This window comes from Salvelinus fontinalis, chromosome 18 (genome assembly GCF_029448725.1).
Source record: "Salvelinus fontinalis isolate EN_2023a chromosome 18, ASM2944872v1, whole genome shotgun sequence".
Classification (NCBI taxonomy): Eukaryota; Metazoa; Chordata; class Actinopteri; order Salmoniformes; family Salmonidae; genus Salvelinus; species Salvelinus fontinalis.
The window spans coordinates 21,502,245-21,519,810 of NC_074682.1; the positions used below are offsets into that span (position 1 = coordinate 21,502,245).

General features: G+C 40.3%; 2 protein-coding genes across 19 annotated transcripts in view; one reads left to right on the forward strand and one right to left on the reverse strand.

Annotated features, from left to right (window-relative positions):
- The window catches only part of LOC129815136 (rap1 GTPase-activating protein 1-like), a 178,727-nt gene extending 176,398 nt beyond the window's left edge, over positions 1-2,329 (forward strand). For 14 of the 16 annotated variants that reach the window (XM_055868554.1, XM_055868558.1, XM_055868557.1 and 11 more), the window contains one exon: positions 89-2,329. In XM_055868554.1, the coding sequence (XP_055724529.1) occupies positions 89-172 (84 nt within the window). In that variant the 3' untranslated portion in view covers positions 173-2,329. The remainder of the gene's footprint in view (positions 1-88) is intronic. The other 2 variants (XR_008753394.1, XM_055868546.1) reach the window with 2 other exon arrangements.
- LOC129815138 (protein-arginine deiminase type-2-like) lies at positions 1,696-16,974 on the reverse strand. 3 transcript variants are annotated; one of them, XM_055868560.1, is made up of 16 exons: positions 16,687-16,974; positions 12,982-13,150; positions 12,448-12,517; positions 11,913-11,974; positions 11,505-11,622; positions 11,101-11,247; positions 9,412-9,602; positions 8,364-8,467; positions 8,136-8,247; positions 7,776-7,883; positions 7,518-7,669; positions 6,014-6,161; positions 5,670-5,763; positions 3,133-3,209; positions 2,926-3,051; positions 1,696-2,677 (listed from the first exon to the last, which is right to left on the reverse strand). In XM_055868560.1, exons 1-16 carry the CDS (start codon positions 16,869-16,871, stop codon positions 2,444-2,446), a joined length of 2,097 nt encoding a protein of 698 aa, XP_055724535.1. In that variant the 5' UTR covers positions 16,872-16,974; the 3' UTR covers positions 1,696-2,443. The 3 variants fall into 3 exon arrangements, with proteins under 3 accessions (XP_055724535.1, XP_055724534.1, XP_055724536.1); XM_055868559.1 differs by having other exon boundaries at positions 9,412-9,605; positions 16,687-16,973; XM_055868561.1 differs by lacking the exon at positions 16,687-16,974 and adding an exon at positions 14,035-14,330 and having other exon boundaries at positions 9,412-9,605.
- Positions 16,975-17,566: the final 592 nt, after the last annotated feature.

The window sequence follows — 17,566 nt, forward strand, 5'->3', positions numbered from 1 at the left end:
TAACCATGTGTTACCCATGTCTGTTTTTGGATTGGTTATGTGTAATGACCAGATAGGGTCTGACCCCAGTCTCTCTCTCCTCTCACAGCATTCCCATAAGAGGCACCCCTTGCAGGAGATGAAGCAAGCACATGTGTTTTCCACCACAGACGCAGAGGAGGATCAGAGCTAGTCGCTGGGACAGGCAGACCTGGTGTAGGCTAGTCTAGTCTGTACAGCCAGGTCCATGGACATGCACTTACAACCCTCCCTCATTCCAACTCTATGTGGCTGACTCCCAGCATGCCTAGAGGGGTGAAGGAGAGGAGTGTCCCGCACCCCACCCAAAAGGAATGCCACTCACACAGCATCGCCTCTGGCTGTCTGTTGGCTCGCTTAGCCTGCATCTGTTCATGTGGTTTCTCATTGTATACTCTCCCTTGTTTCTCAATGGCATTGTTTGTTTTGAAGGTCGAAGCAGGGGTGGATCTTATGCATTCAATACATTGGTTTTGCAGGAGATCCGTTGACCATTTGTGAGGTACAACAGGACTTTCTGTTAGGCTAAGGAGGAATGCATGAGGATATCAGGGTGTTGTCCTGTTGCCATTGTGGGAAGAAATTACATTATTGCACCCACCAGCCTCACATTCCACCATGATACTGTACATGTGTTACTCTTGGTGTCCTAGATCCTTTGTTGTCACATCAATCCTTGTGTTTAAATTATGAGTGTAATGGTGGGTGTTGACTAGAAACTTTTAGTAAATGTTACATGTTTTTGATAGAAGGTACTTTTGTCATCATGCTGCTGCTGGTTTCAATGTCACTACTTCCCCTGACAAACTGTACAATTAGTTCACAGTTGATGTTGATAAATGGAAAATATTTTACTGACTCAACAATTATGCTCATCCTATTTCATGCCATTTAAGCTGAGCAAAAAACATGAAGTATTGAATTACTGATAAGGTCCAGTGTCCAAACGACTAATCAGTCTTCATCCCTGTTCCATACTGTAGATAATACCGCATAGACATTCCACCAAGGTGACCTAACCAAAGCAGACAGCCTCCAAAGTCAAGCTACTGTCCAGTGACTACAGTCTTCAGTTTTTTCTTTAAATCAAGCTAGTGGTTTGGAATAAAGTATGTGTTTGGATGTGTATACAACTGTGCATGGTGTAAATCTGCTTGCAAGCCCCAGTCAACTGGTACCATGCTCGAAATAGGTGTTGTCCCTGGACTGTTCCTGTGATGTTACTCCAAACCAGTCAACTTCTCCAAATTCAGTGCACAATGCAGATATACAATCACTATCAGTTTCATATAGGTTTTGATTGAGAAAGATGGGGCTACATTGTGTAGATGTGGAAACCGGCACTACATTTTCTGATTGCTGATAGTTTGAAAATCTGACTTATTTCTAAAAGAATTACACTGTGACAAATCTTGAAGTTGCCTTTTTGATGATTGTGTTAAGCTGCGTTGTAGGAGGGTAACCCCCTTCATATAAGGAATCTATCCAACGATGGACTTTGCCAACTGGAATCTATCACCAACTGGTTTGAATGTAAAACTAAACAGATGTCTATTAATTTGTACATATCTGCTCTCAATGAATGGAACCTGGGTCTCTTGTGAAACGTCTAACATTGCCTGAGTAGACATTTTCCCTCCGATGTATGTGATGAAAATAACTGATATGAAGGCATGGTTTTCATTACTTTTTATTTCAATGAAATGAAGAGCCAATGTGGAATTGAGTTGTGCTTTCTCTGTTGTGACATTAGTACATTCGGTTTTCATACAATCTTTTGGGAATCTTTCAGTTGAATCTTAAGGATCCCTGTCTAAGTAACACGAAATCAAAATACAGTTAGTCATTAAAACACCATTCTGAAGATTACGATGAAACAAAATACTATTAATTGGAAAGATGATAAAGTTAAGTTTCATCATGTTAACAGAGGCTTTGGAGTCAGTGTGTATTGCACACAAACTCAAAATATATATTTTTTAAACTTTATCACAAAGGTCTCACTAGTCTTTGTAAAATGCTTGAATACCAGTAGTTGGATTACACCCTCTGGTGGCTCCAGATTATATTTGCACATTTCTCTGTGGTCCAGTTGTTCTGTTTGTACATGCAAGACATTTGGATTGAGCCCCCAGCCAATTCAAACATATCTAATTTGCAATGTGCTTGATTCAGGTGATTGTATTGCTCTTCTCATTGACAGTCCGCTTAAGCCCTTGTTCAAGTTCAAAAGTCTTGTTTGTAAATATTGCTTTTCACCCTTTTGTAAATTAAGCCAAATATGTTTAATAAAGAGAAAGGTGTAATACCATTGGAGGACTGCTGTGGTTGTTTGAAGGCAACTGCTGCTGGTGATTGTTACTGCTGTTTATTTCAAGCATGATTCCCTCTTTCTAACTACAACCGTTCCTTCCCATCAAATCTTTCACATCTCCAAGTTCCACCACTTGAAGGAGAACGGTTCCCTGCGGACGTTGGAGCCACAGTGAACCTCTCCCAGCAGTTTGTGGTAGGAGGCAAAGTCATCAATGTATGTGCAGCTGAGTCCCAGGCCCCCCATGAGGGAGGTCATCTCTGCCTCCAGGGCACAGCGGCCATCCACCTTGGGCCCAAACGGTTTAGGGATGCCCAGGTTCTTCCCCAACACAATCATGTTCACCTGGAGGTAGAGACATATATCGCATTTAGGAACTGCCTCTTGGGATACTTGGGTAGTAGATGACTTGAACGTACTCCTTAATTACATGTAGAAAATAATCACAAAACTACAAAGCTGATTTGGCAGCATTTTTGAGAGGTTTGCCATTCTGTAAGAATAATAGGTCCCAAAAATAAAGTAAGAAGTACTTTGGGTCTGGGTTAGGGGTCAGCATGAGGTCTTCTAGTGTAGAACCAATGTATTCTTACCATGTCTGGGTAGTAGGCCACTGCCCTGTTCTCCATCACATGGAAAAGGATGGGCAGGTCAATGATGTCCTCGTCGTCTAGACCCAGCTCCCTCTTCAGGACATCCCTGTTCCAGTCTATACAGCTCTGTAGGGTGGCAGCATGGTTATTATACCAAGCCATGCAAAGCTCTGCTAGCTTCTGAGTAACTAGTCATTCTGGCCTCACCTGGACATAGTTGTTTTCTGCCTTGAGTTTCTCATCACTCAAAATCTCATCTACTGTAATCTCTTCTGCTCCAAGACCTGTGGGATCGAAAAGCTCAAGTTGGTGTTGATGAGTGACAAATACAATTATTAATACAGTGATACAGTGGTTCCCAAACTTTTTATAGTCCCATACCCCTTCAAACATTCAACCTCCAGCTGTGTACCCCATCTAGCACCAGGGTCAGCGCACTCTCACATCATTGTAAGCCTGCCACAGACTATACAATACATTTATTAAACATAAGAATGATTGTGTTTGTCACAACCCGGCTCGTGGGAAGTGACAAAGAGCTCTTATAGGACCAGGGCATCAATAATAATCAATAATTTTGCTCTTTATTTAGCCATCTTATTTATAAAACCTTATTTGTTCATCGAAAATTGTGAATAACTCACCACAGGTTAATGAGAAGGGTGTGCTTGAAAGGATACATATAATCTGCAATGTTGGGTTGTATTGGAGAGTCAGACTTAAATCATTTTCCACACACAGTCTGTGCCTGTATTTAGTTTTAATGCTAGTGAGGGCCGAGAATCCACTCTCACATAGGTACGTGGCTGCAAAGGGAATCAGTGTCTTAACAGCGCGATTTGCCAAGGCAGAATACTCTGAGCGCAGCCCAATCCAGAAATCTGTCAGTAGCTTCTGAATAAATAAAATTCACAGAACCGCTTGTTGCAATTTTGATGAGACTTTCTTGTTAAGACATCGGTAATTGGACTGGAGGAATGGCATGAAGGGATAACGAATCCAGTTGTTTGTGTCATCCGTTTTGGGAAAGTACCTGAGTAATTGCGCACCCAACTCACTCAGGTGATTCGCTATATCACATTTGACATTGTATTTTGCACACAAAATATCATACAACGATGGAAAGACTTGTGTTGTTCTTGTTAATGCAGACAGAAGAGCTCCAACTTCTTAATCATAACCTCAATTTTGTCCTGCAGATTGAATATAGATGCGGAGAGTCCCTGTAATCCTAGATTCAGATCATTCAGGCAAGAAAAAACATAATCATAGCCAAACGTCATCATGCAAGCGGTCAGACAAGTGAAAATTATGGTCAGTAAAGAAAACTTTAAGCTCGTCTCTCAATTTAAAAAAAAAAACATCTCAATACTTTATCCATTGATAACCAGCGCACTTCTGTATGTTGTAAAAGCGCTACATGGTCGATGCACAAATCATTGCATAATTCAGAAAATACACAAGAGTTCACGGGCCTTGCTTTAACAAAGTTAACCATTTTCACTGTAGTGTTCAAAACATCTTTTAAGCTGTCAGGCATTCCCTTGGCAGCAAGAGCCTCTCGTGGATGCTGCAGTGTACCCAAGCGTCGGGAGCAACTGCTTGCATGCGCGTTACCACTCTACTATGTCTCCCTGTCATGGCTTTTGCTCCATCAGTACAGATACCAACACATCTTGACCACCAAAGTCCATTTGATGTCACAAAGCTGTCCAGTACAATACAGCATTGTCCCAGCCATATCCGCAGCAGCAGGAAGAATTAAGTCCTCCACAATAGTATGGGGCTTGCCTGTCCTAGCCACTCGGTAGCTCACGATATAAGACGCTTCTAGCGCCTTCTTATTAATGGTATCTGTTGCTTTTATACATGTCTTACTACTCGAAAGTCAACTTAATTCTCACTCAAAAAACTCCTGTTGCATATTTTTCAAATTGGCATGTTTTGTTTCTAAATATCTGCACAAGAGTGAAGGTTTCATTGAGTTGTGAGATAGTACTTTTGCACATATAACACTGTGGCTGAGGAAAGGCACTACTCCCAATATAAGTGAACCCCAAATCAATGTAGTTCTCATCATATTTGCACCTCTTCGTTGGTCCAATGTCCCGGTCTGTTGTTCGGTGCTTTCCCGGGTAAGGGGGCAGTAGCTCTTCGGCTATATTAGATTCACAACTGTCAGTGTCCATGCTAGCTGGGCTAACAACAAATGTAGAATTACTGATGCTAGCATTGGATGTGCTCGTGGAAGCAGAACAACTTGTGTCGTTGACAGGTGTAGTACTGCTCGTAGTAGCGTCCATAGAGACACATACCAGCTCTACTGGTAGTACTGCTCGTAGTAGTAGTACTACCAGTAGAGCTGGTATGTGTCTATGGACGCGGGCCTTACTTTTTTTAACCATTAATCCATTTTTGAGCAAACGGAATGAGCAGCAGCTACATTTGGCTACATAAGGACCGTTAGTGGAATTCCCGCGAGAGAGTAACAGTTAATGTGATTGGATGTTAATTATTTGACTAGGCTACCTGTATTTGACATTGTGTTATTTTTCTGAACACAAGATGGTTTAATTTTATTTTTGGCAGTGAAACGAGGATACTCAAGCGAGAAAAAAAACTAACCCAAATGTTTAGCCCCGTTGGAAAATCTAAATGGACTGTTTGAAAATGTCGGCGTACCCCCGACGGCATTGTGCGTACGTACCCCAGTTTGGGAATACCCACCCTAACGGAAGGCCTACCATCAAACATTTTGGCTTGTCCATGCCCGTCATTCTGTAAGCCCCTGAATAGTTTGTAGCTTGCATCGGGGCTGGCGAGCAGAAGCCGGAATCCCTGCAAAGAAAAGGGAGACAAAGACAACATTGGCTGTGCCCTTCCTTTGACATCCTGGGAGCTTTACACTAACACATAACCACAGGGCAGCCAAAGTCTGTGTCAAGTCCAAGTGCAAATAGATGGGATGAACAATTCTGGTGCTCAAAGGATCTCACTAATTTCTACTCTAGATTACAGAGCAATGTCAATTTACTAGAATTTTTTGAAAGAGTGAAAAAATAAATGTTTTCCTTGAGAAGATTAGTACCTTTTTGTCCGGAGCTGGGACGAAGGTCATGAATTCATCCACATGCCCAACCAGGAGCCAATCAGAGAACAACGCAATGGGCTCCTGGACTTTCTGAGCCCACAGGAAGTCTTGCACTACTTTGGTCATGTTACGGCCCTTAGTAGCCCTGAAAAGTCAAACAGCCTTATCACCACTGGCCACAGACGTATCTGAATGTTCCACATACTCATTAACAAGAACTTATAGAAGGAGGTACAAGGAAGGTTATTGAATTCTTAAGTCAACTAAAGATAAATATTGGTATCTAAAAAAACAGATTCATTTCCTTCAAAGCAGCTAACCCCTAGTTATTAACCTTTACAGACAGTACTTACGGTATGTTGCCTGTAAAAAACACACAAAAAAAACACAAAAATAAATAAATCTACCAATGTTTGTTTTTTTACCACATTCGTGCCCAGGTAAGCCTTTTATATCTCCCATGCACATGCAGCAAGTTAGGAGTGGGAGTAGACGTGGATCGATTTGAATAAATTCAGTGAATATACACCATTACAATGAAATCCATTATTAATTCATCTTAAGTCCTAAGAAACATAAGTAATAAAATGTATTTTCAAAAGAATAGAATGGGATATTTTGAGTTTAATTATGTTATACTGGTCTGTGTAGCCTATATACTACATGCATGAAATCAATATTTATTTTGTTAATTAAAACAGACAAGACACTCTTAGGCTACCCTAATCACGGTCATCACACATAGGTTATTGTATAGTAAACTAAGAATATAATGAAATACAACACATTAAAATAAAACATTTCCCACACAACTTGCTTCAAGGCAACATGTGGAACTGCTGTCATATAAAAAATAAAACAGATATTTTGAAACAGATCCCAAGGCAAGCCAATGCTTTTAAAGCCATGCTTCATCTGTCCTACCCTCATTTGTCTTTGTTAGGGAGCAGGCGTAGGGTCTTACATTGAAAGTAGGCCATCTTCATATGATACAGATCGCAATCTGGATTTTCAAAAGCATGCGAGTCTCAGGATCATATTTTCACAACATCTGCGGTACTGAAATAGTTGACAACATGCAAGTAGGCTTTTGCTTCAAATGTAGGCCTATTATAATAATTGGATTACTTGGGAGTTTCAGTAACCAACAATTTGATGCCTTCAATTGCATTAGCGTATTTTATCCCAATATTTTCGTCATTCAGGAATATTTATTCACACAGTAATTCTTTATGAATCCATCCAGTTGTGGTTCAGAAAACACTCCATGTGGTGAGCTATGCATAGAGATGGGTGAAGTGACATGCCTTAGTACATTTCATGCTAAGCCATAGGCAGAACTTTACCGCAATCATGACTAGGTCATTTAGCGGATATAAAAGCAGAGGCTTTGTCACCGGCAATATCTTTCATATATAAATAAAAGTCTGCAAAAAGTTGGTGGGATGCTAAAGTTTGTGGAAAAATGTCTTGGTTTGAAAAGTGTATATGTTACACTCACGTGGGGAAGGCCACTCCAATGATGATCCTACCCAGAGGGTAGTTCTTTCCATTTACAGTGACTGGAGGGCTAACCTCCAGGTTACCAAACGAGTCCAGGCTGCTCACTTCTTTGCCATATGCTGTCCTAGTCACATAGCCAAAGTCTTGGCCCTGAGGGCACCAGGTAGAGAGAAGTTAAGACACAGGTCCACCACAACGCTTACATTTCAGAGATAAGAACATTTTAACTCTAGGTGTTGTGAATGTCTTTTCTTACCAGTAGCACATCATAAGGAAAGTCCTGTAGGTCTCCGTCTCGGGGGGAGTCCAGCACAACAGGGAAACGTTGGTGAGGAGAGTCAATGTAGCCAAACTCAATCTCATCCTGAGAGAGAAAACCTCCATTACATTTCTACACATTTTTTAGTGCAGTTAGAAACAAGACACTGGTCTTTGTTCTGATGTCTTTCATTTAAAGAGGATATCTAGAATTTAAATTGACAATGATTAGCAAACATATGGAATACATTTTGTTTAGATTGAAAACAGGTTGGAATTATAAAGTGTTCAAATGACAAAGAGTTCAAGCACAAAACGGCTTGAAAGATTACGAGCTGAATCCCACGGCTTACAGTACCTGCATCCAACGGTCTCCCCTGTTCATATCCTGAGGGCAAATCTTCAGTTTGCACCCACTCTTCTCCACCAGCCTCCTCATTCTCTTTAAGAACTGGTCATTATCAGTTGTGCTGGGTTACCAATGCACAAAAACACTTGTCTCAGTACGTTTATAGCTGGCATCATTATCTCCATCAACATCAATGCCATCATCATAATTTTCTTCATCATCATCATTGCCTCTCACCTGCAGACAAAAACCTCTACAGGGTCGAGTGTGTTGGGTGTCATGATCCAGGGAGCCACTCGGAACACCACCCTGTCTGTAAAGATGGGCGTCTCAGGAAAACCCTGGCAAAAGAAAATTTTAAGAAAACGATCGAGTCCAGAATAGATATAACCTTGGAAGTTTTAAACTAGAAAATTACATTTATTGAAGTAAATGTGGTGTGCTTGCTAGTCAAAGTATTTATGGTTGTGAAATGGTAGTAATAGTGGTAGTGATGGAAGTAGTAATAGGCTGTGTTAGTTATAGTGACCTAAATTTAGGGTGGTTTGTAAGTGCGGAATTATTATAGTAGGCTAATATAGTTGGCTAGGGTAAGTACTATATCATCACGCACCAAGTGTTTTTAAGCTCTCAAAATATTTTAGTTTGAATATTCTGAGAGTTTTGTGACAGCCATTTAAATTAATGGGGATACAACAAGCATTTTAGTTTATGAAGTAGGAATGATAGCTAAAAGCTGTGTTGAAGAAATCTAAGTTCAGTCAGTCTACCCATGCTAACATTGGGGTTGTGTTTGTAGCTTTAACGGTTCAAGAGCAGAGGCGAAGCCAAATACTTCCTATTCAAGTCTATGGAGCTTTTAAGTACATTTAAAATGGTTATAGTTCAAAAGCATAAATGGTATCAAAAAGCTGTATAACAGCACACTATTCCAGATCGGTCTGCACCTTTTACAGTTTGAATGGTGTTCCTAGCTTAAAAAGGTAAAGACTAGTTATGACCTGGATTTTTCCCATTCGAGTCTATGGCCATTAAATTACATTGGGATTTATGCAAAAATGGTTGTAGTGTGAAAAGTACAAGTAGTATCAACAATTATTTTTCAAGCACACTGACCGGTGCCAGTTTGCACATTTTAAAGTTGTTTTGGTGTTGGTAGCTTATGTTTTTGGCACTAGAGCTCCCAGTGGAATAATAAGAAGTATGAACAGTTTCTAAAGTTGTGCTTTGCTTTCAGCAAGCACACCTAACAAACCAACAATAAAAGTGTTAAACTACAAGGTACCTGAGAGCTTGGCTCCAGCATGCTGAGGTTGATGCTGATTAGACCCTCAAAGTCTTTGTCAGGGAACCTTAGGCCTTCGACGTAAAAGTTCATCTCAGCGTTTCCCCAGAGGCAAGGTACCTCCTTGGAAAGATCCTCACCTCCCACCACTAGTGGGTAGTCCTTCACAAAGCTCTTGTAAAACAGGTTTTCTGCTGCAGTAAATAATGTTTTAAATGTAAATAATAGGGCTGGCATAAAGCTGCAATATGTAACACTTTGTATGAACTGACATAATTAATATAGAAATGTGAGTTAAAGATCTGTCATTCTCATTAAAAGCAAGTCTAAGAAGCGGTAGATCAGGTCTATGTGCACTATTTCTATGCTTCACATTTTATAGTTTAGTTTTTGCATCTTTTACTTTCAGTTTTGTACACCAGCTTCAAACAGCTGAAACAATAATATTTTTGGTTATGGAAAATATATTTCACAGTGGTTTAGATGGTACAAGGATTCTCTACACTAAAATTACTTGTTTTGCCACAAACTGAAATTAACTATTAGAATATTAGCAACCAGGATGTGGCAGAGTGATCTTTACAAATGTTATCAAGTTTATCACAGGGCGGCAGGTAGCCTAGCGGTTAGAGAGGCGACGCAGCAACCGTAAGTTTGAATCCTGGGTCTGACAGGGATGTGAGCTGGCAACCAGAGGGTTGCTGGTATCAAAACATAGATACTGTTGAGCCTTTGAGCAAGGCACTTAACCCCCCACAACACCAGCACCCAGTGTGGTTCCAACATGTATGTGTCTCTTTCAGAGGCAGAGGGATAAAAAAAAAATTGGTTGGACCTGAACTCAATCACAAATTGCTCCAATTAATCTGTCATTTAAAAATGTTTATACAAAAAACATTGCAAGATTATTGACATCTTGATTTTGTCTTAAGTAACGTTTAGCAAATTGGGGTAAAATGATAAAGCACACTTTCTTTAACCTCTAATTAATATAATATTCAGCCATAAAACTGTAATTGTACATCACGTGTCAAACTCATTCCACAGCTGGCCGAGTGTCTGCGGGTTTTTGTTCCTGCCTTGTCACGAGCGTCGTAGTGAGGAGACCAAGGCGCAGCGTGATTAGAATAAATTCTTCCTTTTAATAATGAAGAACACTTAACAATACAAAATAACAAAACGAACATGACCGCTATAACACTGAGTGCAAACATGCAACATCACATAGACAATCACCCACAAACCAAACTGGAAAATGGCAACCTAAATAGGATCCCCAATCAGAAACAACAATAAACAGCTGCCTCTGATTGGGAACCAATCTAGGCCACCATAGACCTACATAATGCCTAGACTACACAACACACACACCTAGACATACCCAAAACTCTAGACAAGACAAAAACACACATACCACCCTCGTCACACCCTGACCTAACCAAAATAATAAAGAAAACAAAGATAACTAAGGTCGGGCGTGACACTTGTACTTGAATTAAGGTCACTAATTAGTAAGGAACTCCCCTCACCTGGTTGTCTAGTTCTTAATTTTAAGGAAAAAAATAAAAGCAGCAAACAGGCCCTCTATGGAATGTGTTTGACACTCCCGTTGTACATGCATGGACAGCCACACACACCACATACAAGATCTGAACAGACTGGACTCATTACATAATTTATTTGACTCACTCAGGGTTGGGTGCATGCCTGCTGTGGACCTGAAGACCCTCACACACTCTGCATCACCCTGGGAGATGTGCATGGTGAGCTTGTAGCCCTCTGGGAGCTTGGCAGGGCCACTGGTCCGCAGCACCATGGGGGACATATCTTTAAGATCTGACATATCGAAATATTGGCATTATTGTACATCAATCGTCAACCCATCAACCACCCAAGACACAAGGATCCATCTAATCAAACAAGACACTCCTAGCTCAGGCATTTTGTATTTAGCCAACACAAACAACTGCTGCTCCTCTCTAATGAATCCACACAAGAGACCTGCAGCCTTTAAATGTTGATTTATTGCAATGCCTGCAGCACTGTCAGCCTGGCTGTCAGCTCAGTAGACCAGGATGACTTGGTTGTTATACCTGAGACTCTGGTGACCTCAGCATGCTCACTGTCCAGGCTCTTCTGAAAAGTGTGTTCTGAGTCACAGTTGACCAGTAGGATGGCACCGTGGCCATTAGGCCCCCACATCCAGGATCCCTGAAGAGAGATGAACACTCATTCAGGGACAAACAAACACTGCCCTGTCAAATGAGCTTTTCCCAATTTGTTTGCAAGAGATTAAATTACATTTACAGCTGAAAGGAAAAGTACAAAGTTTTAATTTCCTATGAATGCATTGACAATCTTCCAGGATTATAGCATGAACACTAGTCTTCTGACATGCCTATTCATGTTAGAGCGTCTCCTTCTGTTGTGTTAGGAGACAGAGATAGTGACATCTGTGCTGAAAGCGACCTGCCTGGACAAACCCAGCAGATATAACTAACCTTGTTGGGGTTGTTCCTCTCCACCTGGCCATCTCGATCAGCATCAACATCCAGGGAGATCTCTGTAAGATAGACAGGGCCTCTGTGCCATTGAAGCTCATAAGATGCTTTGAGTCTAGAATAGACCAATGAAATATACCTTAAAGGGGCCATCTGCAGTTCAAACAAAGCCCCTGGTAAAAAGTTGAGGGATGGGGCTAAAGAAATGTAACCACAAATTCATAGAGGTGACCTTCCATGATATAAAATTATAGTTTTAACCATGTTTTGAGACCATACAGTGTTTGTTTACATAGCTTACAAACACTGGAGTAAAACAAGCTTATATTGTGGGTTCTGATGTGTTATATTCTTCAAGAATCGATGGATATACAGTATATAATTATTTTAAAAGATCCATAAATGGATGTAGCAATCACAAATTGTCTCTAACACGAAAATGTACAACTGACAGATTTACAGTATAAAAGGGATGGTATTAGTGGGGTCAGAGTAGTTTAAATGTGTGTGCACTCCTGTCATCAGCATGACATACCAAAAGCAGTGAGGTGAACGACAGCTTTACCCAACACCTCAGTCTTCTTTCCATAATACATGACCGATAGCTGCAACAGAACATTAAGGAGAACATTTACAAAGTCACAGGTAACGTAATAACATCTCTATAAACCAAAGCAGTGGTTGTGTTTTGATGGGGGTCTTCAATGTTATATTCCTTTCCAGATATGTACAGTACATTACTTCAGTGGAGAATCTGGACACCCGGCCCATTTTGGAACTGGCTTAACATAACCCTGGAATCGCTTATCAATAGGACTGGCACTGAGGTGTACCACTTCACTTGCCAACGTTTGACATTTCTCTGGTATCAGGTTGAGACAGGGCCACATTGGCATTATTTCTGTGTGGTTTGCACGCCACTCTTGAGGAGCTGCGGATACTTGTCTTAATTAAATACTTCCCTGCAGCGTGTTCAGTCACAAGAGGGAATAGTCAACTCTAGATTCTTTTAATATGATTTCACATACTGCCGTCTCAGGGTAGTTTTCATGGCTGTAGCCTACTTTACCTTGCTATCATTTTCCACTTCGCTAGCAGTGTCCATGGTGAGAAGAAGCACTGTATTCCCATTGAAAGGGGTGGGAATTAGTCCACTCTTTGCTGGGGGTGGGGTGATCCTGTACTGCACGTTGGGGCTGCATTTCACAGAGAAGTACGTGGAGCTGGGAGGGGCACTCCTGTGGGAAAAACAAATACACGTGACATCCTGATGCTTTGCTTGCACAAATCTATAGCAATAACAGAGTCAACACAATTTATTTTTATTTCACCTTTATTTAACCAGGTAGGCCAGTTGAGAACAAGTTCTCATTTACAACGTGACCAAGATAAAGCAAAGCAGTGCGACAAAAACAACAGAGTTACACAAACAAATGTACAGTCAACACCACAAAATAAAAATTATATAAGAGAACAAGTGAATATACTGTACATATAGTGCAGTGGACCACCAGCAGTGAGTACAGTTCATAATCTCCTATTTCCAGGGGCAATGGGTGGTAGTGCTAGTTCTAAAGTTACATTGCTAGTCATCGTAGAGATATGATGTCTTCTACATCCCTCTAAAATAAGTAACATACCAAAGGGGGAGAAATACTGGACTGTCAACCTACACTAGTATAATTTCACAAGAATACTGGCAATAAGGATGTATACAGTATATATATATATATGTATCAATCTACATCAAGGTGTTTATACTAAGTATACACCTGTTTATAAACATTAAGCTCGGGCTGTAAAACCTAACACCTGAAGTCCAGGGCTCCAGGCTGGACCAGGGAGGTGGTCCATGACAAAGGAACAGAGTTTTTCACAGAAGGATAGTATTTACCTGAACAAACAGTCTAGGCTACTCTAAACCATACCAAATAGAAATGTCCCTTGAGAGGAAGCATTTCGTTTTTACACACACCATTGTTATGAAACCATCTGTATCTGCTGTGTAATAATATCTTGTGGAGTCTCCGATAAACTAACCACAGCCTCAGAGGCATGACAGTTCCACAATATTGTAGCAACCTTAACTCAACAACTAGCTAGCTCATCGACAGGTTCTTACCTCCTGGTGTATCGGTTAACGTGTTGACTTAACAGTCGCTGGACCTGGGTTCAAATCCCAGCTGGAATTCCCTACGATAGGTTTATTTCTTCAGAATGGTGGTTTGTGTTGGGCTTAACACTCGTTTCTATCCTGTTAACGTCAAAATCATAGGCCATAATTGTTCACAACCCGTCTAATTCAGTTGCACTGTATCTTTGCCCTCGATTGGCAAGACTGGTGTCATATGAATTGGCAGCTTGTAAGAATAACAAAAGAGTCTGTTGACTAGCAGAAAGACATCACTGATGCAGACTCCCTCTTAAGAACATGTGGTCCGAATCCTCCGCTGAATACAAATGCCATCCACAAACAGTCCTTTCAGTCCAATAGAGGGAATGAGCCAACTATTTATGCAGTTGGAATATCCCAAATATATGACAACAAAATAGTCAATTGATCATGTAGCCTAATTAGTCATTTGAAAATATATCATCATCATCTGAAATTTGATGTAACTTCTCAGGCTAATGAAATGCAAATAATGGCACCACCACTTTACATGAGACAAATTGTCTATAGTAACTACTACAATCTTGTGTGCCATCTTAATTTTACTCATAGCTGAATAATAAAACAAATGGGGTAAATTTTTCCAGAAACAATAACAGAGATTATTGTATATTAGCCTCAAATCAATCATTTTTACCAACGCATGACATTAGTAAATATTTTTTATCCAATTCAAATAAATGAATAAATAAAACACGACAACCCATATTTGATCACATGGGCAGTTCTGTGCGAGACGACCGTTAGACCCGATGACGTGGTAGACCCGATGACGTGTTCCTATGCATGAGTTTAGCTTAGCCAAAGTTGCCATGCCATCACCTATAAACGTGATCAGGGATTTCTAATGGAGAAGCAGTTTTAGCCCATATTCATACTGTAGTGTCTTTGATTGTATTGTTACGCTCGTTGTTGGAATGAGTGGACCAAGGTGCAGCGTGGTAGGCGTACATCTTTCTTTATTCAATGAACACCGAAAAAATATATATATACAAACGAAACGTAAAGTTTAGGAGGGCTAAACAGCAGAGTACCAAAACAAGATCCCACAAACTACAGGTGGCAAAAGCTGCCTAAGTATGATCCCCAATCAGAGACAATGATAGACAGTTGCCTCTGATTGGGAACCATACCCGGCCAACAACGAAATAGAAAACATAGATTGCCCACCCTAGTCACACCCTGACCTAACCAAATAGAGAATTAAAAGGATCTCTAAGGTCAGGGCGTGACATGTACCTTAATAAAGCTACAATCAGATGGTACAATGATTCTCTACACTACCCATTTGGGAAGTAATATGGCAATACATGTATATTATTTATACTGTTTGTTTAATATTGGCATATATTGTGGAAACATATGCCCATATATGCTTATATACTGTATATATTGTGGCAGACAGCAGGGAGAGGTGAGGAGAGTGGTTATTGAGGGGAGATATCTTGCAGCCCGCTGGCTCCACCCCCGAGCCTTATATGGACTTCCTGCCCCAATGAGGCAAGGATGTTGTTAGTTAAGCCAGGGAGTGCTTGGGAATAAAGGAAGAATCTGCATGAACAAAGGAGAGAACAAAGTGCTATATGAAGAGAGGGACTTTCAAAGTTCTTGAAGTGTTCTGTATCGACTGACCTTCATGTCTTAAAGTAATGGACTAATTTCTCTGCTTATTTGAGCTGTTCTTGCCATAATATGGACTTGGTATTTTACCAAATAGGTCTATCTTCTGTATACTACCGCTACCTACCCACAACTGATTGGCTCAAATGCATTAAGGAAAGAAATTCCACAAATTAACTTTGAACAAGGCACACCTGTTAATTGAAATGCATTACAGGTGACTACCTCATGAAGCTGTTTGAGAGAATGCCAAGAGTGTGCAAAGCTGTCATCAAGGCAAAGGGTGGGCACTTTTTAGAATCTATGTTTTGATTTAACACTTTGGTTACTACATGATTCCATGTGTTGTCTTCTATTCTACAATATAGAAAATAGTACAAATAAAGAAACCCTTAAATGAGGTGTCAACTTGACTAGTACATATACACTTTTTTGTATGGGAGTAAGATATCTTATTAAAATACATCACATTTTAAATGTTTGTCACTTCATATGGTTTATAAATATATCATATGGCCACATTACTTTTCCGTATGGGTATACTTGCTTGTCACAATTTCAATGTCTGAACTAAAACAATTTTAACAGCGAGGAAATGGCGGCACGATCTCTGTATAGTACACCTATTAATTGCACCGTAGCATAACCATATAGCCTACAATTTCGTTAAAGAAATAAAGCAATACGGATTTATGCCGCGTTCATGTGATAGTCAGAACAAGGAAACCGGGGACAAACTGGGCTACTGTTAATTCAAAGGTAATCAAATTGTATTTGTCACATGCGCCGAATACAACTGGTTTAGACTTTACAGTGAAATGTTTGCTTACCAGCCCTTCCCAACAATGCAATTTAAACACACTGATGTAATCTATTTTTAATGTCAACTTGTCTCCTACACTAGCTAACAATAATAGGGTTACCCAGCTACTACCGCCTGACGAGACAATTCTATCTGGGTCGGGTAGCATGGACACATACCTGTTCAGGTTCACTTTCAACACTGTGCCGACAACGTAAAGAGCCCTCAAAGTTTTCTCAATGTCGAGGCGAAATGTCCGTTGGTACATCTGGTCTACTGGCTTGTCGGTGGCTATTTTCCTATTAAAGTGCTGAAAGAGATTAGGGTGCCCGGTCAAAGAAACTTGCTCCTGGGAAACATTCATGGTGATAGACGACGTTGCAGTGAATCAGAATTATGAAATGAGACATGGCGGTGTAGTGTATACAGGTCTAAGGATTGGCCCTATTGTTAAGGGGGTGTTTTCCTGCATGTAATTTGAGGCAGATGAGGCTGCAATTACCCAGCAAACCAAACGTATGCCAATTTGCATAACAGTCTTCTAGAGTATGATGGCGTAAGCAACAATTGGATGTGCATTCCACCACCTGTGTGGGTGGATAATAAGGATCCCAAAAAGGAAATTAATGTGACTAAAATTGCATAGCAATCAAATTTGCATTTGTCACATGTTCAGAATACAACAGGTGTAGGTAGACCTTACAGGGAAATGATTACTTACAAGCCCTTAACCAACAATGCAGTTTTTTATTTATGTATTTTTTATTTCACCTTTATTTAACCAGGTAGGCAAGTTGAGAACAAGTGCTCATTTACAACTGCGACCTGGCCAAGATGAAACAAAGCAGTGTGACACAAAAACAGTTACACATGGAATGGAATGAACAAAAAATTGTCAATAGCATAATAGAAAAAAATAAAGTCTATATACAGTGTGTGCAAATGAGGTGAGATAAGGCATAGGCCATAATGGCAAAATAATTAAAATTAAGCACTGGAGTGATAGATGTGTAGAAGATGAACGTGCAAGTAGAGATACTGGGGTGCAAAGGAGCAAAA

Excerpts from the sequence above, each read along its gene's own strand:
- LOC129815138 (XM_055868559.1), bottom strand. The coding sequence starts at position 16,871 with ATGAATGTTTCCCAGGAGCAAGTTTCTTTGACCGGGCACCCTAATCTC. Across the intron at positions 13,151-16,686 it reads TTGAAAGTGAACCTGAACAG|GAGTGCCCCTCCCAGCTCCA; the intron begins GTATGTGTCCAT and ends TTTTTCCCACAG. Across the intron at positions 12,518-12,981 it reads AAGTGGAAAATGATAGCAAG|CTATCGGTCATGTATTATGG; the intron begins GTAAAGTAGGCT and ends GTTCTGTTGCAG.